This window comes from Microtus oregoni, unplaced genomic scaffold (assembly GCF_018167655.1).
Source record: "Microtus oregoni isolate MIOR12 unplaced genomic scaffold, Mior012 000002F_ref0000024, whole genome shotgun sequence".
Lineage (NCBI taxonomy): Eukaryota > Metazoa > Chordata > Mammalia > Rodentia > Cricetidae > Microtus > Microtus oregoni.
In genome coordinates, this window is record NW_024543061.1 from 26466030 (window position 1) to 26490531 (window position 24502).

A 24502-nucleotide genomic window follows, 5' to 3' on the forward strand; every position below is an offset into this window, starting at 1 on the left:
AGAAAGCACCTGAAGAGAGAGGGGAGGGGAACTGTATGCCCTAGGTAGGTTCTAGGACAGACACGGGCCTATTTCTTCTGCAGTAGCACTTCAGAGCTCAAAGAACTATCTGTGGTGACAGTGACATCACTACCCCATAGCTGCATCACCCGATACAACAGAAACTGTTTTTTCTTATTCTGGTTACTCCAGAAAAGAATTTAAAGAGCCATGTGTGGCACCTCAGTTGTCCCATCTGTAAGAAGGGCTAATGTCAGCATCCAGTCTCCCAGGGTGGCTGTGGGATACAGGGCAACATGTAAACCTATCTGCTTGATGGTTAAAAAGATTTAGTAATTCTCTCTTGGGGACTTGGATGCCCTAGAGGAGTAGATAATGCCAGAGGCCTGACACCAGAATTTAACCATCACAGACACATATACAGAAGCATCAGCAAGCATCAGATCTGCCAAAGGGCAGAAGACAGAGAGAGGAAGAGGGAGAGAGAGGTATCTAACCTCCCAAGGCTCCTGCAGCTCCAAGGCTCACAAGCACCTTTGAACGTGGAAGTCTTTCTCAGCTCTAGAAGGCACCAAGGCCGCCAGCACACGCTTCAGGCCTGTCTCCTCCCTTCCTCCCTTCCTCCCTTCCTTCTTCCCTCCCTTCCTCATTCCCTCCTTCTCTCCCTCTCAGCCAGGCTGCCTCTGCAGCCCGGGAAGCCTTGCCCCTCTAGCAAGGCCAAGTGCAGAGGCAGGGTTTGGAAAATCCTCGTGCCTGGAGGGCAGGCCCAGGGCAAGGGTGACAGTACAGATTCCGTGAGCTCATCCCCAGCAGCCGTCACCAGAGTTCCCAGAGAGGCTGGTGGCGTCAGGAGGGGGTGACTGGGTGGGAGCCGGGTGGTGGTGGCTGTGGCGGCAGCAAGGGGTGTGGGGTAAGCAGGAGGCTGATGGAACTCGCTATAATAGTGGCTTTGTACTCCGATTCCCAGCTCCCTGGGAACGCCAGGAAGATTATGAAACCCGGTGTCTTTGGGAATGCCAGGATATTAGCTGGAAAAAGAATAATACGAAAATAAAATAATGCGCGGGATGGAGACAGCAGACGCTTAGCAGACTGAGCCAGGGCCTCCCGCTCTGAGGAGGGAGCCAGGCTTGGCCCATGCTGCTGGTGCTAACGAGCAGACAGGGCCTGCCTTCCAAGGAGACGATTTCCAGAGGGTGCTGGCAGGCCAGGGGAGGGGTGGCAGGAGGCAAGGCATAACCAGGCCTAGTCCTGGGGCCCAGACATTCGAACCCCTCAGATTCCCAGGAGGTTCCATCAGCCCCACCCACAGACATTCCCTGGCTCTTTCAAGGTCTCTCTCTATAACCTCCTCCCAGCGCCCTCCCCCTCAGCATGGCCACTCTGGAATAACTATAGAACAGCAAAGATATAGAAGGCGGCAGGTTTATTTGCAGTCACAACGCGAAACTCTCTCTTCCAACCCTAAGTCCCAGAGGAGCTCCCCTGTGGACCAAGCCTCTAGCATCAGACCCACAAAAGGGCAGAACGAGCTGTCTTATCCTGTCCCCATCCATGCCATACACCCAGCGGGAGGGCTTTCAAGGAACCTCTGCCTCCACAGCCAGTGCGTCACTCGGGAAAGCATCTCGACGGAGGCCAATGCACTCTATCTTCTGCCCTCCATACTCAACGGAGCCAGTGGCAGCAGCAATAGCAGCTCATTACTTAGGCCCTCGTTAAGGGCAGAGGTTCTTGAGCCCCACCCAGACACAGCCTGAGAGTGAGCATTGTCACAGGTCCTTAGCTGACTTCTCAGCTCATTAGCCAGCACAGTCACTGCTAATCCTCCCAGTGATGCTAAGACGTGGTCTCTTCCATAAGTGACGTAACAGAGTCCCAGAGGCGTGGGAGGCAGAAGGAAGAGCCAGATCACCTGGGAAGTCTGTCACATGCACACCAGGTACAGGTCAGACATTAGCAGACACCAAGAACTAGCAGTGTGGTCCTGGTAACAGAACACCTGACAATCTATCCTGTGATACAGAGTGAGCAGTCCCTGGGCTAAGACACCAGCCTGTTCCAGGGCAAAGCCAATCAGCTCAGAGATGGAAAGCCAGGCCATCTTTTGGCCATGCTGGAAGCAGGTGAAGCTGCCTGTAGAAAAGGATGGTGTGGGGTCACGTGTCTGTGCTGGGGCTGGGGATTCCATATACTCAGTAGTCCAGACAGTTATTATCCAGAAGGAAAAGAGCTCTGCCCGGAAACGGAACTCCTAAGGACACTGCAGAACTCTGGGGGATCCACCCAAGCACTCACAGATTTTCTCCCTCAGATTCTCTGGCAGTCATGTTCCCCAGGGATGCAGAGGACTTCCTGAGGCGGTTCCTTCCATGTATCATAAACTAATTACAAATGCGGGCTGGAGAGACGGCTCAGTGGTTAAGAGCATCAGCTGCTCTTCCAGAGGTCCTGAGTTCAATTCCCAGCAACCACATGGTGGCTCATAACCATCTATAATGAGATCTGGTGCCTCTTCTGGCCTGCAGGCATACATGCAAGCAGAGCATTGTATACATAATAAATAAATTAACATCTAAAAAACTACTAATAACAAGTGAATCAAAAAATTCATCAACCCTCCCATGCCTGTCAACTTGACATTTGACATCAGTGAACCCCGCCCCTCCCATGACACGCTCTCCCACAAACAACAGACTAGTCAATGTCTCTGCTTCTTGGAAATATCACCACTATCATATTCCATTCTCCCAGTCTTTACAAGGAGAATCTTGGCCCATGTTTCCTAGCCTTCCTTGCTTGCCTTCCTTCTCCAAGTCCCACCCTGCTCTAGCACCTGCCTTTGGCCATGTGTCTGGGCACCTCTGACCATGTGTCCCGCCCCTCCCAGCAGACACTCAACCCCAACTCTTCCTGCTTTCCTGACCTGGCCATGTTGTAAGAGGACCGCTAGTGTGTTCCCTCCTGCCCAGACCCGAAATAACCACACAGATACTGTATTATTTAAATCACTGTTTGGCCCATTAGCTCTAGCTTCTTATTGGCTAACTCTTACATATTAATTTAACCCATCTCCTATAATGTGTGCATCACCACGAGGTCGTGACCTACCAGCAAAGTTTCAGCACATCTGTCTGTCTCCTGTGGTGGCTCCACAGCTTCTCTCTGACTCCGCCTCCTCTCTCCCAGCATTCAGCTAGGTTTTCCCCACCTAGCTCTGTTCCCCTATAGCTCTGCTATAGGCCCAAAGCAGTTCCTTTATTAACCAATGATATTCACAGCATACAGAGGGGAATCTCACATCATGGCCACCCATCAGACAGCCACTAGGTCCACTATACCTCACACAGCTACATCAGATGCCAGAATTCCCATCTACACTGCTGAGCCTTTGACACTCCTGTGTGTCCCTCTGCCAATCCAAATATCACCTTGGTCCCACGGCTCCTGCCCCACGTGGTAGCCTTAGGCTTGGATTTTCTGATGGGAGGCTATCTCTCTCAGTTACTTCCCATAGCTGCTTTATTCATGATCCCCAAGCCCTGCTCCAGCCAGAGCCTGGCCTCTGCTCAACTGTGCCCTTGGCTCCCTTGTACCCCCTGGGAAGAGGCCTGGATCTGCCTTCCAGAACTCTCTGCTTACCACTATTTCCAGTTTCTTTTCCTTTTCAGAAGTTCCTCTCTCAAACCTAGTGGTGCTGTCAATCACAGAGCCCAAGTGTGGTCATTCAGAGCTTTCCACCCCTCACCCCAGGTACAGGGACTGGCACAGGCACACACGACCAGCTGGAGCCATTTCCTTCCTGGGGTTGAGCCATTCCAGACTCTCCATATGGGGGAAAGGCAGCATGCCTGTCCAGCAGGGTCCTGTGACTGTCAGGATGTGGCATGTCTTCTGCCACCGTCATTGCTACCAAGGAGCAAAAAAGCATGAGAAGAGGCTGAGACAGAGGACCGAGTCCCAGGGATGCCCTGAAGACCTCAGTTTCCTGCCACCTGATACCCGCTTCCCCTTCAGAGCACTTTTCAGCTGAGTGAAACCCAAAGCCCCCTTGCTCATCAGCCCATATGAGCAGAGTCTCTCTGTGGCATTCACATTGTTTTCTGAGACAATCTCTCCCTAGAACCTGGGTCTCCGTGGTTAGGCCTCTGCTTGCCCGATACTGAGTGCACAAGTACATGCCACCACACCTGGATCTTCTCACGTGGATGCTGGGGATGAAACTCATAGCCCCAGGTGTGCACTCTGCCCACTGACCCATCTCCCCAGCCTGAGTCTCTGCCTAACGGAATGAATTGGTCCCTTCAGTGCTTGCCTGGCCTTCCTCAAGTTCTTCCACTCCAACCTTCAGCCTCAGCCACAGGACTCTCCCTAGGCCCTGCCCAGTGCCCAAACCAGGCCAACACAGGACAAAGACAACTACACACAGTCCTGCTTCCTGAAAGCCACAGAGTTATCTCACTTGCTCCTGTCCTGGCTGACAACTGTTTAGTGGCCCAGAGCCCAGGATGACTGCTTCCCTCAAGGGCTTTGTTTAAGAATAGAAGGCTCTCTCTCCAAGCCTGTTGCAGGCTGTTACCTGGCCTTCAGGGGCATTTCTTCTCCCTGCACTACCTGAGATGAAGGACCTCTCTGGCCAGCCTTGGGTGTTTTGGGGGGGAGGGGGCTCCACTGGCTTCTATTTCCTTCTCTGCTTCCATTCATCACATCCTGGGCCTACTCCCACCAGACTCTCCCAGGCCTCACAGCTGCCTTGACCCACTGATAAGCACACATACATTGACACAGGCAACCGTGTGTGTAAAGGCTGACAAGACCTGTTTCCCAGGTCTGCACCCCAGAGTACACATAAAAAATGCATACATAATACTGGCTGTATTTCAGAAGTGGTGGTCCGTCTCCAGGAGTCTCTAGACTACCAAAACAGAGAACAAGCTGTCTGCCAACCCCCAAATGTCCCCGCTCCGATTCCCATCATCTCTCCCTGGAGTTCACCACCCTGATCTTGACTCCAATGCTACTCACTATAGAAGATGACACAGGGAAACAGTAGTCACCCAGGATTTCCCTTTCTCAGGCATGTCTCCCCCAAACCCTATCAAAGCCCCCACCAGGGAGAACTGTGTCCTTCAAGGATACGCCAGGATCACCAGGCCTCTATGGCCACTCCCCGACTTCCCTCATCCCTGCCAGGCTATCTCTGCAGGAAACTCTAGGTCCTTGGGCTTTACTGTCTGGTGAGCCACTCAGAGGCCCAGGCCACTGCTCATCTTCACACTCAGAGAAGCAGTGGATCTTTCAGTGTCAAGAAAGAAGCTGCCTTACTTTAGGAAGACACCTAGAATGCTGCTCATTCTCCCCACATGCCACCCCACAGGGACCCAAGCCAGGATGGCTGGCCAACGTTCCATCTGAAACCATGACCCTAGGGATTCCATGCCTGTCCCACATCAGCCTTGGAAAGGCGAGCTGCACCCCACCCAAGCCCAGCCAGATGCAACCCAATGTACCAGGGCCCCCTCGAGGGCAAACACAGCTGCAGGTCCGGTCTTTTCCAGTGGCTCCATGCGGCGGCGCCAGCGGCGGCGGCGGAAGGCATCTGTCTTGCGGTACTCCAGGTGGAACTTCCAGCCAAAGAGAGAGGCGTATTCCCAGCCCTCACCCTCAGCCTCTGCCTGCCTGTGCTGTAGGAGAGAGGAGGCAGCTTTGAGGGAGAGACAGGGCAGGATTCCAAGGGGTAAGCCTGGAAGAACCACCTGCAAGAAGGTGGCTTGGAGTAGCCTTGAGGTAGGAAACCCAGGAGAGAAAGGAGACTTCCAGGCCACAGGGTAGCCGAGGAGGCCAGCAGGGAAGGTAGACAGCAGCAGAGCTAGACACTGGGCTTCGGGCTGTTTATTTGAACTAGGGGTGGACTGCCCGAATCCAAGCTTTCCTGTCATTTCCTTTTTCTCCTTCACATCCCAGCTTCTAAACATAGAAATGGGCCTGCAGCTCAGAGGCAAAATGAAGACCTGCTTCCTAAGGCCAGAGGACTTCTCCCAGGATGTGCACCTAGGCCGACGGTGAGGGGCCCATCTCTCCTTGGAAGGCACCCTTTCCTGCAGGAAGCCTGCACATGTCTGACCCCAAGCCCTATAAGGGAGTGACATGGCACTGATGTTAACTATCAAGCCAGGCTGGGATCCCAAGCGAGGCCCACACCTCTAACAACTGGGTGTCTTCCATGCAGAGGAAGAATGCCATCACAGTGGCTTGCCTAAAACACCACCTGTCCCCAGACCCAGACAGTCCCTCTCTAGAGTACTGCTCTAAGGGGGAAAAGAAAGCCGGGTCCCCTAAACACTCTCCCATTTAAAGAGTGGGAGAGGCCTGCCTCTGCTACTAAATCCAAATGTGTTCTTATGAGTGAAGGATAGATGACCAAAAAAAAAAAAAAAAAAAAAAAAAAAAGAATAGATGACCAGAAGACCCGGGAAGGCAGGTCCTTGGGGGAGGGGGGGGGCTGCACATGAGCGTTCCCAGACTCTGGGACAAGTGCATGTGTTCATGTGTGCTCACAAGAAAGTACTGCGGGCCTGTCCTGTGTTCCATGGTGTCCTTAGGTGAACACTGATGGCTCTTCTCTGGTCTCTCGCTAGCCAATACACTCACACTGTGGCCTACCACCGGCAGCCAGAAGGGTGGGCTCAGGACCCAGCCCACCGCTACTAAGCCACGTCTCTGTGGTACAGATATCATAGCACATCCCACCAGCCAGTGGCAGACAGCTCAGGTGGTGTGGACCCATCTCCTGCCTCCAGGTAAGGAGTATCTGCAGGGTTTGAGGGCCCCTGCCTTGGAGCCTCCAAATCACCGAGTCTCCCTCTAGGAAACCAAGTGGAAAGCACTGCCTTTGGCATCCTTGAGCCTTTGGGGATTGGAAGTGACAGTACTTGGACATCCATATGTAAGCATCTGTGAGTGCCAAGTGCAATCTGTAGAGGCTGGTGTGATCTACTTGTTTTGAGTGTGCACAGTGTGACTCATATTTTCAGTGTGGTGTGTATATGTGCTCAACTGATCTGGGGGAGAGCCACCAGTGAACTCACTGGGTCTTGAGGTGTTTTGAATGAGAATGTCCCCCAGGCATTGTTTGGGGAGGTTTAGGTGGTATAGTCTTACTAGAGAAACTATGTCATAGGGGGTGGGCTTTGGCTTTAAAATCTTCACACCACTTCCAGTTTTCTCTCTCTGCTTCACACTTATGCTTCAAGAGGTGACCTCTGGGCTTCCTGTTCTGACTGCCATGCCTGCTAATTGCTGCTGTGACTCCCAGCCGTGCTAGACTCGAATCCTCTGGAACTACAAGCCCAAACCAGCTCCCTTTCTCTAAACTGCCTTGGTCATAATGCTTTATTCATCACAGCAACAGAAAGTCACTAAGACAGGTCTATGTGTCTGTGTGCACATTGTGCACACTCAGGCGTTTCTATGTGCACTGGCCTCCTCCGTCCACAAGCCCCACTTCCACCCACCTCCCCTTGGCTCACCCTCTTCAGTGCCTCCATCTGGCTGAGGTCCCTCCTGCGCAGTCGGACCCAGCGCCGACGTCTGTGAGTGTAATACATCTTCTCAGCGGGGACCCAGTGTTTTGGCTTTCGGTCTGGGGGGATGGTGATACTGTACTCCCAGCCTAAGGGGTGGAGAAACCTGTAAATCACTGTCAGCAAGCCCCCATCTCTCCTAAGCTCTCTCTCTTTGGGGGGCATGCTCAAACCCTGAGCAGCTTAAAATGGAGGCCTGTTCAGGAAGTTCCCAGGTGAAGTCACCCCATGAAAGCCAGGCAACTGTCTGGGGCTTTCAGCTGTCTCACTGGCACAGCTAAGAGGTGGCCCGGGTGAGAACCCAGCCTCTGTGTGCTCCCACCTTGTTCATCAACAGCCCGATTGAGGTCTGTGGACCATTCTTCATCTTCCCACTTCCAGCCCAGTGGGCACTCAGTATCATCCTTTGGAAGCACCTTCTCCCCATTCTAGAGATACAATAGGCAGTTGTGAAAAGATACAGACTGGGCACCCACATGATTCGAGGACACCATCCTTCTGGAGCACAGAGCAATTAGGTCATCAAGTAGGAACAGGGGAGAAGACACCCAATCTTCTGAATCTCAAGCTCTTTGTGGGACCACACATCCACGACCCTGGGGAAAGCATGCACTGCCCACCTGGAGCACCCCTTACCACATCAGTGTAATTATCGCTCATATAAATCCACTGGCCTCCAGGTAGCCGGGTCTGGTTCTCAAAAACCTCCTCCACAAAGCTCAGGTGACCGGCATCAGCATCATGGAGCAGGCTATTGGGGAGGACAGGCAGAGAGTCACTGAGGATACCCCTGCCATGGTTTGCTTCCAGGAGAGAATTACACCTCAGCCCCGCTGCACTGTCAACCTCACCACAACACAGTTAGAGGGGGTAGTGCAGAGAGACGGGGACAGAGGGTAAACAGGAGGCTCAGAGCAGGTAGAGATGCTCACGGGCCATAGAATGTGTCACCCAAGCCGGCGGTGTTGGACACGCCTTTAATCCCAACACTCGGGGACAGAGGCAGGTGGATCTCTGTGAGTTCGGGGCCAGCCTGGTCTACAAGAGCAAGTTCCAGGACAGGCTCCAAAACTATAGAGAAACCCTTTCTCAAAGGAAGGAAAGAAGGAAAGAAGGAAAGAAGGAAAGAAAGAAAGAAAGAAAGAAAGAGTCATCCAAGGCAAAAGAAGAAAGGGGGTCCAATAAGAGGCGCCAAAGCCCAATGGACAGTACAAAGAAAATATCATCAAGAAGTACATTAAAGATTCAATGTCAAGCTTTTTTAAAAAGGTGCTGGATGTCACCCAGCTATGAAAAGTGTAGAGAGTGGCTGAGGCGGCGTAGAAGGATGCACAAACTGGGATTCAGGGAGCAAGTGAGCTGCCTGGAACAGGAATGGTCACACATGTGCAATGACAGGACTCTGTGTACCACAAAGGACAAGGCACATGACTGGGTGCCAACTCTAAGGTATGCTTCATAATATATATCCATATATGTATAAATATGTGTGTATACACATGACAGGTGTAGGTTTTGGGGATGCACACATACTAGGGCATCCATGTGGAAGTCAGAGGACAGTCTTGGGTGTCAGTCCTCACTTCCCATTTGTATGAGATGAGGTCCCTTGGTTGTTTACCGCTGAGTATGCCAGGCCAGCTGGCCCAAGGCCCTCAGGGGATTCTCCTGTCTTTGTTTCCAACTCCGCATAGGAGCCCTGGAGTTATAGACAGATACTATGCTGGGATTCATCACGGGTTTGAAACTGAACGCATCAAGTCACTTGCATGACAAGTGCTTTGTCTACTGAGTGTCTCCCCAGCCACATGCAGCACTTTATTTCTGAGTGTTCGAGCTATTCCTGGTTAAGCACCAGCCCCAGGAGAGTCGGAGCAGCTGGGCACAGCTGGGCAGGTAGAAGGACTCACAGAGCTCAAGATGTCAGAGGATGGGCTGGGGAGAACGGGGAGCTGTGGTTGGACACCCTGAGACTACCACTCACGTCTTCTCTGGACACACGAACCAGTCCCCTGCCCAGGCCCAACCAGCGGAAGGACGGAAACTATCCTTTGGCAGCTTGATCTTGCCTGTGACGTCAGAAAACTTGGGGTAGGTGAGGCCTGTTGTGCCCCAGTTCCCAACCAGCGCCAGCTTCGTCTGGTTCTCATACTGCAGACCAAATAAGAAAAACCAGTGAGAGATCACGCGACTCCAGGGTCCAAGGGCCAGTAGGCGGGCAGGTACTCACCGTTTCAGCAAAGACAGAGAGTTTCCCCTCAGCAAACTGATTGAATTCTTTCTCATCCACAGAGAGCCCGAACCAAAGTTTGACCCGGATCTGCACAGGCATCCGGGTCCTAGGCACGCCCTCCATGGGATACTGCAATCAAAGAAACACAAACACTCACAGCCCTGGGCTCAACACCCAGTCAGGTGTATCCCATTAGAGAATTACACCAAATATCACAGAGATGGAGTATAGAACCAAGAGTCCTGCTCATCAAAAAAAGACTATAGCAACCATGTAGGAGCCCTTTACAGATGGGGTCATGTACAGGGTCTCTAATATCCCCTTCTGCCACTTATCTTCCTACTTCTGTCATTTGCGGGAACTTTCTACTACAATGGAAATGGCTCAGACCTACAAGGTCCAATAGGACAGCCACTGGCCATTTGACAAGTAGCTCATGTAACCAGGGAACTGGGGTTTTCATTTTAATTGGCATTAACTAATTTAAACAGCTACACAAGGCTGCTGCGCTGGACAGCACCATCCCAGAAACAGAAGAGCCGGGGACCCAGCTCCAGAAGAGGAGCAATTAAAGCCACTTCGTTTCATTTTCAGTACTTCATGCTTTGGCTAGACGTGAACACTGCATCTAATGTCCCCACAATTTCAAGTGCTTATCAGCACGTTAACCGCTCTTAGCTGTTCAGCTATTTTTTATCCCAAAGGTTTCAGAAGCTCTGCCAAATGGAATAACCACAACAACCCAACATTTAAAAACATATATATGTTCCCTAGGATTACTTCACCATTTGACTGAAACCAAAGGTCAGATTCGGCCTTAGGGAGTGGAGTTCCTCCCTCTTAAAATGACACCCTGTCCCCTCGAGGAGACACCAGGGTGAGAGATAACTCACTGAGCAGCAGGGAGTCTGGGTGGGTTCAGAAAAGGCTGAGAAGCTAGGGTGGGAGCTCCCAAGCTGAAGGGGAAGGCCCAGACCCCTGGAGGCAGAGCCCAGACCAAGAGAAGGCATAGGAAGCGGCGTCGACCATTGTTGGTTGACCCTATCCCATTCCTCAACCCAACTCCTCTCAGTCATTCCTTGGAGAAGTATGGAGACACCTCTTACCCCACCCGTGTCCAGGAACTCTCAGTGGTGTTCCCTTCAGCTGTCCCCTCCCTCAGGGTGGCTAGCTGTCCTTTTCCCTCCAAGCCACCAGCCCTTGGGACATGGCAGGAATGCCTGCCTCCTCCCTTTCTTCCCCCACCTCTAGCTCCCCACCACCAACCTCCCCCAGACGGGGCCAGCCTGCCCAACCCAAAATAGCAACAGCAAATAAAGAAATGTCTAGTTTGGGGCTCCTCTCCTCTGTGGTGCTCACTTTTTCCAGCTTGGGTTTAAGTTAAGGAACACCAGTGTTTGCTTGGTCTCTGCCCGCTGCCAACATTTTTGTAGCGCTTGCTCAGGAGCTACTGGCAGGCTCATGAACTCAGTGGGGAAGACTTCGAGAAACAATTCGGTATCTTTTTTTTTTTCTTCCTTTGCTTGGAATCAGGGAACATTCTCAGTTCCCCTCCTGGAGGTTTCAGGGCGAATAGGTCAGAACTGGAGGGAGAGATGCTCCAGAGTCTACCAGGCCTGGCTACAGCCTGCCTGTACTCTCAGCACCCGTTGCCTTGCCAACCCATTCCCACACTCCCTCCCCTTCTACATACCACACACACAAGGAGAGGGTCAGCCTCGGAGGCCAATCTGAGGCTAGAACTTGAGGTTAGGATCAAACAAAGAATGTGCCTCAGATGGTCCAGGAACAGGTGATCACACACACACACACACACACACACACACACACACACACAACCCCATGTCGTCCCCTCTGAAAGGTCACTCTCCCAGCATACTCATTATCTCAGACATGGCTGTCTAAGTTAGGGTTACCATTGCTATGATAAAATACCATGACCGAAAGCAACTTGGCAGGAAGGGGTTTATTTGGCTTATACTTCTATATCACTGTTCATCACTGAAGAAAGTCAGGGCAGGAACTCAAACAGGGCAGGAACCTGGATGCAGGAGCTGATGCAGAGGCCATGCTGGTTTGCTCATCATGGCTTTGCTCATCCTGCTTTCTTTTAGCACCCAGGACCACCAGCCCAGGGACGGCACCATCCACAATGGGCTGGGCCCTCTCCCACCAATCACTAACTAAGAAAATGGACTATTGGATTGCCTGCAATCCAATCATATGGAGGCATTTTTTTAAATTGAGGTTCCCACCTCTCAGACGACTTTAGTTTGTGTCAACTTGACATAAAACTATCCAGCACACTGATCTATAACAGATCCCCAAATGTGGCATCTGTAGAGCAAGGGACAGTCCCAAAAGAAAGAGGAGAGCAGAGGGAGAGAAGAACAAGTGTCCATCAACCACCAACCTCAGTGTGAACTGTCCAGTTCAGTCCTCAATGCCTGTGAGGTAGACCGCCTCCTTTTTATTTCATAGGTGGGAAGAAAGTGGGCTCTTCAGAGAGCTTTGGTAACATGCTCAAGGCCAGACAGAACTGCAACCAGCCTGTTGCTGGTTTACACTGGCTATACAGCTGGAGCCAGCCCTGGCTTCCCACCCCAAGGGGCAGCAAGAATGATGGGCCAACAGAAAAACATGTAGGCTAGCAGCCAGGAGTTGGCGCTACTCAGAAGGGTCAAGGCTGGGATATGGTCAATGATGACCTCTTGGAAGCTTGAAGATAGGAGGTAGCATGTAAAAAAGGGAATAGCTGCAGTAGACACTTCGGGAAAACCAGCCAGGCTGGAAGGGGGGCAAACTGTATAGGCTGAAGAGGCCTTGAAAGCACAACAACGAGAAGTGGTAAGAAACAGCTAACTCCCCGGCCACTGGGAATGGCTGTACACAGAGAAGTCACCTCATGAGGGGGCCTGTATTCCAATCATCTGGCTGAAGCCATGACCAAAGCCACTAGGGCTCTGTATCTCAGAGTTCACCTAGAGAAGGTGATGGGAGCCCTTGCACAAGAACCTACTCCCATTCCCCCCCATCAACTGCTCCTGAGGCCGCAGGGGCAGATCTGGAGGCCATGGTAGAGGTTGGGAATGATTCTTAAAAGAGACCAGCCCCATGAGCCAATGAAGTCTTGGACACATACATAAGCACCCCCCACATACACTTGAGGCCCTTAATTAAACAGGGTCTTAAGTAGCCCAGGGTGTTCTCAAACTCAGGATATAGCTAAGGATGATCTTGAACTCCTGATCCTCCTGCCTCCACCTCCCAAATGCTAGGACAGGCAGTTACTACCATGCTCTGTTTTCCTTGTTCACTTCCAAGCCCACATTCCAGCTCCTACTGGAAAACACACTAAACTCACTGAGCAGGGCCTGGAGAGTTTAAGAAAAACTGAAGAAAAACAAAGATCTTTTAGTTGGGCATGGCGGCTCATGCCTTTATTCCTAAAATCGGGAGGCAGAGTCAGGTAGATCTCTGTGAGTTCGAGGCCAGTATTGTCTCAAAGTGAGTTCCAGTCTCGAAAAAAAAAAAAACAAGAAAAAAAGAAAGGAAGGAAGGAAGGTATTTTACTCAAATACCCCTCTCTTCCCAAGATGAACATCTGAGGGCCTTCAGATAGTTTCAGAACAGGGCTGAATGGGAAGTCAGGGGAAGCTGAAGAAAGGCCTTGTGTTGAGAAAACCCTATGATGGCCCTGGCAGAGAGAATACTCACTTTCAGAAAGATGGTCTGGAGCTTTCCACAGTTCCTGCCGCAGTAGCTGGGGCCCCGGCGGGAGAAGAGGACTTCATGAGTGGGCACCCGTTGGTAAGCCACGCGCTTATCACCCTGCAGCATCCAGATGATGATATCTGGCAGGCTGTTCTGGGGCTGGAGAGGGAATGGCAGTCAAGGTGGGGATGGTGGCATACCCAATGCCACGCCTGACCTCTCTCTCAAAGGCCACAAAGTCTTGCCTCGCCCAGCTCCCACGCCATCCTGGCCACTCATGGCCCTGCCTTTGGCCCTCAGCTTCCAGAGGAGGTCCCACAAATGTCTCTTAGATGCCCATGGGTTTCTGGGAAGATGCCCCTGCTTTAGAGCATGGAGTCTTGTGGAAGGTGTAGTCTGCCCACCCGAGCCTCCTTCCCCGTACTAGCCCTAGGACCCTAAGATTTGCAGGCTCACAAAAGCAGGCACCACCACAACAGGGGCTCCTCACCACCTTTCCAGGGCTCCTCAGAGAGAGAGGCCCCAGACCTAGGGGTAGGAACTGGAAGGATTTTGAGGAGGGCTCTTCAGCACTTGCCCTCCCCTAGCCATAGAACAAATTCTGTGAAGAGGGGAGGATGAGGAGTAAGATTCTAGAGGCAGCCAACGACCAGCCTGGGGCACAGTCCTCACCACTATGAAGATATGCCCAGGGAATTGTCCATGTGCCTACCACCATGCTCAGGGAAGCTCTAGGGTTCATCAGCCCTTCCTAAGAAGCCCTTCCCATTGCCCTTCTTCAGTCCTCTGTTCCAGACACCCTCTCCCTGCACATGCCTGGGTACCATCGCTTCTCACCATCCTCACTTCCTACAGACAGGCACTAGTGGGCCAGGAGTCAGGTTCCTGGTAAGCAGGCTTCAACAGGACACCTAGAGCCAGGCACTCTGGGTTCTGGTACTAGCCTTGCTCTGACATCCTTTGGGTCACTAGGCCATCTATTGAGTACCTACTGTGTGTCAGGTTCTGAGCTGGACCCTGTAGCACCTAGTATGTATGTTATTGTGTCCCACAAATGGGCATACTAATGTTTGTAAGGTTAAGTGACTGGCCGGAGGTCACCCAGCAACAGACCCAGAATGTATCACAGTGTAAACATTTGGTCTACATTCCAGGAGGCAGGAAGGCTGAAGAAGAAAGGCCCCTCAGGATTCATTACCTCCTCAGCCAGGGCACGGAGACGCAGAAGCCAGTCCTCAGCCTGCTCCAGGGCAGTGGGGAGCTCACTGTGGCCGAGCTTCAAGGCCAGGGCAGCTTCTTTGATCTGGCTCAGGTGACGGCCACGTAGCCGAAACAGATATTGATCAAGGTGGGTGGCAGAAGGTATTTCATGGGTGTCACACAGGGGCTGGCTAGGAAAGACAGGTGCAATGTGCTTGTTCACCAGGGCTCCACACACCAGAGACAGGTGCGTGTATGCAGGTACACACAAGTGTGTATATTTATAGGGTCCCTGCTCCTATAAATATAGGAGAAGGGCCTGCTGGGCGCTCACCTTGTGGCCTGTCTGCTCCAGGATGTCTCCCATGCACACCCTGGCCCTTCTACTCCTACCCTGAAACGTGCCTCTTTATTCCCAGGAGAGCCTTTGGGGACTCACCCCAACCTCCAGCCTGGTGGGTTCTTTTGTATGAGTATCCCCTCTCGAAGTTGACTGCAAGCTCTCAGAGGACCTATAGGGTCCCTTTCTTGCCCCCTTGTGTTGTCTAGGATAGAGGCCAGAGTCTAAGTTGCCCCGCAGTAAAATAAATCCCTTCTGTGTTGGGCGCACACTTTCTCCAAGAAAGAAATTTATGGACCCCTGACTAGCTAGCTACTGCAGAGACTGTGGGGAGGCCAGCAGCCATCAATACAGAAGAATCCACCCTGGCTGCCCCAAGACCGCCCTCCCAGAATCCTGAGTTGGGCTTTGGAAAGTTCTGAGCACTGTTGGGTATGATACTGCAGCCCTCAACTAACAGCGCTGAAGCCCAAGTGAGGGGTAAAAGTAAATTCCATCGTGTGTAGGAGCAAAGATCTCTGATCCCCGGCCCATCACACCGGGATTCTCTAAAAGCCCCGCTGATGGACGCTCCACACTGTTCCAGGGCTGGGTGTGCATACCCAGAAGAAATGCTAAAAAAAGAGAGAATGAGCTCCAGTTCTCCCTTCCCAAGCAGGACCCTCCAGCTGGCCCAGCCCTTGCCCTCAAACAGGACATTCGTCAATGCTGCGCCAGGCCTGCTCCACGCTGCAGCCCCCCGCCCCCTCCCCGCAGCGTCTGGACTCCCGGCTCCCGGCTGATTTATTTTTTCTGCCAATTTCCCCAAGCTATGCAGAACCAATTACCGCCGGAGCGCCACGGCACCGCTCTGGCAGGCCCTCGGCGCGCTGCGTCTTTCCTGTTATTTTTTTTAATTGAATTTTTAGGGTGGGGGGAGCGGGTGCGCGAGCTCCATCTCGGGGAAACTTAAGCCCCGGGGCCCGTCTCAGGTCACGTACTGCACACCCTGTGGTAATATAATATTTACTGCCCCGAGGGTGCCACGGACGGCAGCCCCGGGCCGGCGGCAGCGGGTGGAGGCCTTGCATGGTGGGTGAGGGGCCCTGGTGCGCAGTGGAGCAGAGGGCTGGAGAAGCCCAGCCAAGGTCAGAAAACAGGGAGGACCCTCCAGCAGACCACCCAACCAAAACTTCCCAAGACTAGCCCAGCCAAGCGCAGTCTTTACCACTCACAAGACGCCCTGGCTCTTCCCCACCGGCAGAGAAGTTCATTTCAGGGGTATAGAAAGGAGGGGATTCTGAGAAGGAGACTGCATCCTAGCCCCCCCTACAGATGGAGCCTGGCCACACAATACCCAGAGCAGAGCCGGCTGTTCACCAAGTCACCACCTGTCCCTGGGGATCAAGTTGGCAACTGTATCAGGACCAACCCCCAGAGAATGAGCTGGATTCATTTTTGAGTTGAGTTCCAGGCTGAGTCCAAAGAGATGACCCTCTCATGAGGAGAAACTGAGACAGCCTGTTATTCCCTGAAGAAGCCTCCTTGGAGTTTTCCCTGGAAAAAGTGGCCCTGGTCTACACCTGCAGGGCTGACAGGAGCTAGTCCATGTAGAATGCCAGGAAGGGCTAATGGGACAGCACGGAGGCAGAAAGTCATACACAGAGGCAAGGGGTACATTATAGGGTGGGGAGGGGCCAACAAACCAGCAACGATCCATAAGGCATGAGGGCTAGGAGCCACCCTGTGGGAAAACAGTCCTCTCCAGGGTGCTAGAGAAGGGAAACGGGGGAGAGAGTGAGGAAGGTAGGGTGGGTGGCTGGGCTGGGGAGAGGGAAGGGAGGTGAAGGTTGTGTGAGCTGATAAGGTTTGTGCTGTGGTCTCTGAAGATGGTGAACCTGTGCAGACAGGAGATGCTGATGGAATTGGGGGGGGGGGGGGGCGGCATGTGTGGTCTCAGGAACAGCCTGGCCCAGGACAGATACAGGGAGAGGAAACACAGTGAGTCCAAAGATCAGAGGAGAGGGCTTTGCTACATGGGTGTGGGGTTGAGGGGTGCAGAGTGGAAGGATGGGGTCGGGGACTAGGGAAGTGCCCTAACTAGAGACAGGATAGCGGATAGCAAGTATTCAGCCCTGGTCAGCCATGACACCTGCTCATGCTAAAGCCTCAGGCAGCATGGTGGCCTCAGGTAGTTCCTGGAGGGAATGGATCTGGAGTCCCTTCCCTGAAGATCCTGTCAGATACCCAGAGAGGATGGGAACCCACCCCCACTGCAAGCTCCTATCCTAAACTGGTGCCCCCTAGAGGCTGGACATCCCCTACTCCCAGAAGAATGACAGAAGAGCCTGGTTTGGCAGTGTTTCAGACAAATTCTTCCCAAGAGGGCACTGAGGACAGCCTAGGACCAAGTCCTACAACCCTCTAGTGTTCCAGCACCTCAGATTTGCCAGGGATTGGGTCCCACCCATTTCCAAACTCCTACCCCCCCCAACCCCCCTGTTTGACCCCACAGCTGCCAAGAGCAGTTCTGCAGGGACCCATGTTCTGCCAGCCACTGTCCCAGAAGGGGCATCACTGGGCACGGCAACCTCTCTGTAGGCACGACCAGGGTGTGGTATGCTCTGAGAAGGCACCCCACCCAAGGGCCCCTGCAAGCTTATTGTGCCCCTGTGTGCCCCCCCCCAGCACCACATTCCTTCCACCTCAATACCAAGGCCAGCTTCCTGCTGCCTCATCACCCCCACCCTGCTTTCCTCCTGCTAAACCCTCAGAGAATGGCCAAAGCCCACCTAACTGTCGTGGCCACAGCTAGGGAATCAGACTAGGCCCCTAGCTCTAGCTGTGACAAAGTAGCACAGGACACTCTCTCACTTGCTTGACATGTGAATCTAGGTGTGTCCGTCAAATCTTTGTGTGCCTCCATTTCTTTATTTGGCCCTCAGAGAATGGTATGGCTAGAACTTTATGATGAATGAACACACACAACCTTCCCAGCGCAGTGCCCGTCATGAAGTCTATGGTGCTCTCGGCTCCCTCTGCAACCCTTGGCTCCCTCCACATCTGCCCTCTCCAGCACCTTTGCCTTAGCCGCCTGTATCTTAGGTCACTTAGCAGTCCTATTTCTCCTCTCTTGTCACCCTGAAGCTACAGCAAGCATTTGACCTGGGGGTCTCCTTCCTCAACATACCTAAGCCTGAGCTTTGACAGAGCCCCTAAAGCCTGCCCTGCCAGGCATCAGCTGTCCTAGGTACCCCTGCAGACAGCAGGCATCTCAGGACTACACTCAGGACAAGGCACGTGGGCCTTGGTCTCCTAGGCTGCACTTCCTGCCCTACCATTTGCTCCAGGCATTCCTTCTTTGGGAAGATTCCACTGCCAGCTGCATCTGCTCTGAGCTCCCATGGACCCCACTCCCCTAGAGGGCTCAAGGTATACCCTTACCAGTAGAGCTGGGGCTGAGCTGGTTTTAGAGAGTGACCTGACTGGGGCAGGATGGGGGCGGGAAGGACTGTTCCTTCGGGAACACTTTATCTGGTAGAGGTGTACTTCCTGAGCAGGACATACAAGTGCCACCACAGTTAGGCGTTTCTCAGAGTGAGGGCATTCTCTGACCCCTTCAACAGGGCTCTCAGTTAACAGGATGGTGGGGGTAGCGACCCTCATACTGAACCCCATAGAATGCATAAGAGTGGATATAACCAAGTTCATTTCATAGCTGAGAAACCAAGGCCCAAAGAAGCAGAGCTACTGAAAGCCGCCAGACTGGTGAGGGGCGGTCTCCTTGCATTTGTCATTGTGGTAGTCACACTTTCTCACTAGTCTTCCCCATGGTGACAGTCTTTTATTGATTAGATATTATTAAGTAGTCATTCTTCATGCCAAGTTCAACTTCAAAGCTCTCTTTGCAGTGACTACCCTAGCCCTCCTGGATGTGGAAGAGATGCTGAGGTGGGGCCCCCTCTGCTGACCTCCGTTCCTATTCTCCCTCACCCCAAGTCCCCCCTTTGCTGAAGCTGACAAACAACCATGTGCAGTAGAAACCTAAAGAGAAACTATGGTCCCCGACAACATGGCCTTGGGGGAAGGAGGGGTGCCCCCACCCCAGCTTCTCCTGGAGATTCCATCAGGGAGCTATGAGGTCGGGGATCAGACACACAATGCTTCCCATTCAGGTAAGCTGGGTCGCTCAGCCCACAGCTGCTGCCGCTGCTGCGGGGAGATTTATGACCTGTTCTAAACGTCACCTTTTCAACTCCCGGTGCCGGCTCCACCACCTCTGGGCTCAGCACTGGCCAGACTGCTGGCCAAGCGTGGCTGGGAGACGTGCCTCTGCTCACCACCACACACGAACACTCCTGAGGAGACGGGCTGAGCTAGGAGAGGCATCGGAGGGTGCCAAGTACCCCCTACCTGCAGTCTGCAAGAAGCTCGTCTGTCAGCTGAGCCACCAGGGCGTCCATGTCCTCAGAGGAGCACTGTGCCTTCAGAGCCAGGTGGACCTGCTCCAAGTTAGCTTCCTGTGGAACAGGCAAGCCTAGGTCAGGAGTGTCACCACGGAGGGGGACCCAACCCCTAGGCCCCGTCACTGAGCCAGAAGGAAACAGATAATAGGAGCAAGAAAAGACAAGGCCAGATGCAATCCGCCAGCACGGTTCAAGCCCAGAACCTCCCAGGAGTCCCACCCCCATCCTCCACCTCAGAACCCCAGTCTCTCACATGGTCACAGGGGTTCCCTTGCTAGCTAGAACTTCTTCAGTCTGAATGCATCCCGTCCCACCTGCCACTTTGAGGCCAGACCTGACTCCGCACAGAGGAGTGGATCTCTCTGAGACTCCTCTGCCAGTCCTTTACTGAGTTAGCCACAGGCAGATTCAAAGCTAGCCACTGTCTCCTCCAGCAGCCATGGAGCCTGGGCACAGGTACCAGACTCTCAGAGCTGGCTCTCTTGGAGTCCCATCTGATCCCTTCTCTTGTGCTTCTGTGGGCACTTTCCCCAGGCCTGGGCCCTGAGCTGAAATACCTGTCAGCCCCCCCACTCCCGCTGCTTCAGTCCTCCAAGCAGCCCCTCCACATCTCAGTCTTCCAGAGTGCATGATGTGTGCCCCTCCCTGGGGGAACCTCAGCCCTGCTATCTGGGAACCGCAGCCTTCTGAAGTGATAACAGGGATACAGTGGCAAGCCAAGCGCTGGTTCTGTGGTCTCAACTCCACTCCATTGGCAATAGCTGCCCATCACCACCGACTGCCAGTTCCAGGGACATCACCCCTTCCTTGCCTTCCTGCCTCCTTCCCAACTGTGCTCCTCAGTTGTCCCCAGGCCTTGTCAGCCCTTCCTCCCCACTGCTGTCCCTCATTCCTGCCATGTGGCCATTCTTGTCTCCCTTGGGTTGACTTGAAAGAGAAGAGAGGCTCCCAGAAGCCTCTGCTCAGCCCCAAAGCAGAACTCTTCCCTCATTCAAACCCTCTGCTCCTCTCCCGGGGTCCCCAGCTTTGGGCCTAGATCATTTCTCTCAAAGCCCTTTATCTCCCCAGACCAATGTATCAAGGCCTCACTCAAGTCCCACAATGCCCTAAAAGGCCACCTTCCTCCCACGACCTCCTGGCACCAGGACTTGTCCTCCCGAGTCCTTGCCAAGATATCCTAGGTGAGGTTTTCTTCCACATCCACCCATTGCCCCCCATGACATACTCTTGATGTTCCTTAGTTGTTCCCCTCACACCTCCCCCTCAGCACCCATGATTGCCACCTGGATCTCTAGCTTCTGACTTCTGGCTGGAAGCTGGAAGTTTCTGGCAAGATGACGCGTGTGGTATAAGAGTCAGGAGGCATGTAGTAATAAACAGCAGCCATACCCGACACCCCAGCAATCTCTCAACTCTCTGTCTCTCGGCCATCTACCACATCCACCTGGGGTGTCCCCAGCACCCTTGATACCCATCTTCTCTACAATTCTTCAGATACCTCCGGCAGAGCTAGCAGTCAGGCACCACGTCTGCACAGGATCCCACTCACCAGCCGGTCAGCAATCCTGAGGAGCTGGTTTTGCGTCTCAATTCGATGGCTGATGTCTTCCCAGTATGAGGACAGGACTACCACTGGCTTCACATTGCCCCAAGGCAAGTAATAGTAGTGGCACCCTGCAGGGAGGGGAGAGGGGCCTGAGCACCGGACAGAGGTCTGGGACAGTGAAACACGGCTCTGCAAAGCTCGGCACTCAGGCCGCTGGGCTTTCAGAACTGGCCCGGCTTGAGAGAGGTAGACAGATCCTACTCTCCTCTCCCCTTAGGTGTGTGTGGTGTGGCTGGTAGTCCCCAGTCTCCAGACAAGGTACCTGAGCACACTTTGTCGGGAGACAGACTCCTGTGGCTCTCACATCAAAACAAGAGGGCTGATTGAATACCTCTGGGAAACCCAATCTCACATCTCCAAGGTCTCCAAGCCAAGCTCCTAGACCCCGTGTGTTGATGGAGATGGCTCAGGACCAGGGCAACTCAGAGCCTGCAGGACTCCAATCTGGGGGTAGGGTACAGTGGGTCCCCCAAAAGGAGTATGAGGGGCAGCACCAGCAGTAGGAGAGAGGAACTCCTGAAAGGGTTAGTGTGGTTTCCATGGAAGCAGGGTTTAGGCTTTGGTATCTATCTTATGACCCAGGTCCCTTCAGCCTCACCTACCATCAAAGACTGCCCGGCTGTACTGGGTGGTAGAGGCCAGTGGCAGGCAAGTGGTGTCGAATTTGTTTCCATAGTTCCCAATGCTGACCTCGAACTGGATGGCATCATCCACATCCTGCAGCATTGTGGCCGAGTAGAAGGCAGCAAAGAGGGAGTATTTGCGCCTCCGGAGGTACTTCTGTGGGCAGAGTGAGCAGGCTACAGGTCACAAGGAGACAAGCAGAGAGGACCCCAGAGATGCCAGGCCCTAGCCATGACCAGGACCTAGAGACACCTGGCTGGGCAGAGAGTGGCTGATGAGCCAAAGGAACAGCCTCCAGACTTGGTTACTGACTGAACAAACTCATTCCAGGTCCACGCGCATTCACTCATGTTTCCTAATACAATCTGCTCCTCCAAGGTCAGGCTGCTCTTTAATCCAAACCAGCATCGATGGCACCACCATGTCCACAGAGCAGGGTCTCCCGCAGTGACCCTCGGGGCAGCCTACACCTCATCTGCCCCTTAAAGGGGCTGAAAGCTCTCAACAATCATGCCCTGCCCAGAGCTACACACACACACACACACACACACACACACACGCACGCACACGCACACACGCTCGCTCACCAAGCAGCCTTGCACTCTGCATAGGCAGCCTCAGCCATATGCACAGAACGTGTAGTTCAAATTGGCCCCTCCAAGCCCAAGGCATAGGGCGAAGACAATGTAAAACGTTCATGTGTCTTGACATGAAACACTGATCTTAGTCACCTCCTTGGAAAGCTGAGAGGAAAGGAGCTGAAAAGTTAGGTTTTGGAGCATGTGAATGGACCAATAACACTTACTATATGCCTACTGTGTGCATACATCAAGTCTTACTGTTTTCACCACCATCTCCTAAGGTAAATACGACTACGGACAGAAACTGAAGCAACTGGCAGGTAGCAGGACCAGTGTGGAAACCCGAGGTCATGAACTGCAGTGTCCAGATGCTGCTGGAGACAGTGCTTTGCTCTGGTATCTCTTAGAGTCTTCATCTATACATGGAGTTAACAACAGCTACCTTCCCACCTGCTGCATTTGTAGATGTCAGTGGTAAATGGTATTGAACTGGCTGTGGCTAGCTGTTTCCATGGAATCCTTACAAAACAGTGTTCTGCTTTGTATCGAGCTCTGAGTTCCTACAATCCTTTCCCTTATCTCCCTTAACCCTCAAAGCATCCCTGGGGTGGGTATCACACTACTCCCACCTTACAGCTGAGACTCAGGGGCCCTGAGAAGTGCCGCCATAGTAAACATGGGTCAGAACCGAAGAAGGCCCTCTACCAAGGTCCTGAGCGACCTCGTCTCTACTCCCTACAGGGACCCAGCTCTCTCCCCGAGCAGTGTTGTCACCTCCACACGCAGGATATCATCAGCAGCAAGGTCTTCCACCTTCTGCTCACTGTGCTCCACCAGTTTGGTCTCTAGCGACAGCAGGAGCCGACCTCGGTAAGCCACACCTTCTCCCTGCAAGAGAAAGTCGGGTCACCAGTGAAGGGGTGAGAGCCAAGGGACTACAACACATGACAACTTAATATCATTCACCCCTACAGAATGGGATACACCTATCCTCCAACCCAGTCCATGGGGATGACAGCTGAGAGAGATGGGCCTGGGTGGGTCGGGATGGAGACAGTGATCAGGTCTGACTGGCCCAGGATAAAGAAGCCAGAGGGCCTAACAGAGGAGGTGCTCTGAGGGTCTGTCCAGGCCTCCTGAGGCCCACGGGTATCATCTGGGCCCGGCCACTGGCAGGTCAGCCTGGAGACCCTTAGGGGATACGTGTGGCCACTCACCTTTCCTGTGTTGAGCTCCGCATAAGGGTCTGGGAAACCCGTGAACTCCCGGGGACTGCCATAGAGGTTCACATAGCAGGGCCCGAAGGTGGGGAGGAAACCCAAGTTGTCATCCACTGGAACACACAAGCAGGAATCAGAGAGGTGGCCCTGTGGATCTTCCAGACACCTTCAGATCTGATCCCATCTCTAGCCCTCAATTGTCCCCACACGCCCCAGATATGTAGTGATACACTAGCAATGACTGTGACCGACTGTTGTCTCGTGACTCCTCAGTATGCTGAAACGAGGCTATTTTCCAGTATGTTATTGGTCCTATTTCACAAATGAGGAAACTGAGGCTCAGAGATGTCACTGATCACAGGATAGCAAGAAGACAGGACCCAAATGGTGCAATATACTCAGCTGATCTATACACAGCCTTCTCTCTCCGGCTATGGGGGAGGAGGAACAGAGATGATCCCAGAGTCGGGTGACCACAGAAGCAATGTCCCAGGGATCCCTCCCTCCCTCCTTACACACACACACACACACACACATGCATGCACGCGCACGTGCATACACATTTATTGTGCAATGGGAAGTTGGAGAATGGATAAAGGAATCAGTGCCTTATCATCCCCACCTTCTGGAAAATATTCTCTTGATAATGTCACAGCTGCCCTTCCAGGGACAAGACCTCACTGGCCAGACTCTGAAACCCTGCAGAGGCAGGGTATTCCTTTTAAAAGACATTTCCAAAATGCTCAAGGTAGAACCACCACCAGGCCCATCTGAGTGTCTCTGTCCACACAAGAATGAGCCAGGGCAAGCGGAGACCTATCCAGCGGGCCATGCGGCTGTACACTTTAAGTCACACCGCTGAGACAGTGCAGGGAGAAGGGGCAGCTGGAGCTAGCCTGCCCATTACCTTTCCACATGTTTCCTCCTCCAGACATCAGAGCAGACAGGTTTGGCTT

At 53.1% G+C, this 24502-nt stretch overlaps 1 protein-coding gene across 14 annotated transcripts in view; it reads right to left on the minus strand.

Moving 5' to 3' along the window:
- The window catches only part of Dysf (dysferlin), a 199065-nt gene that overhangs the window by 87413 nt on the left and 87150 nt on the right, over positions 1-24502 (minus strand). For all 14 annotated transcript variants that reach the window (XM_041645118.1, XM_041645070.1, XM_041645102.1 and 11 more), the window contains 13 exons: positions 23544-23659; positions 23101-23214; positions 21724-21901; positions 21065-21189; positions 19463-19569; positions 14729-14921; positions 13534-13689; positions 9814-9945; positions 9568-9734; positions 8220-8334; positions 7906-8011; positions 7530-7672; positions 5511-5684 (listed from right to left, as the gene is read on the minus strand). In XM_041645118.1, the coding sequence (XP_041501052.1) occupies positions 5511-5684; positions 7530-7672; positions 7906-8011; positions 8220-8334; positions 9568-9734; positions 9814-9945; positions 13534-13689; positions 14729-14921; positions 19463-19569; positions 21065-21189; positions 21724-21901; positions 23101-23214; positions 23544-23659 (1826 nt within the window). The remainder of the gene's footprint in view (positions 1-5510; positions 5685-7529; positions 7673-7905; positions 8012-8219; positions 8335-9567; positions 9735-9813; positions 9946-13533; positions 13690-14728; positions 14922-19462; positions 19570-21064; positions 21190-21723; positions 21902-23100; positions 23215-23543; positions 23660-24502) is intronic.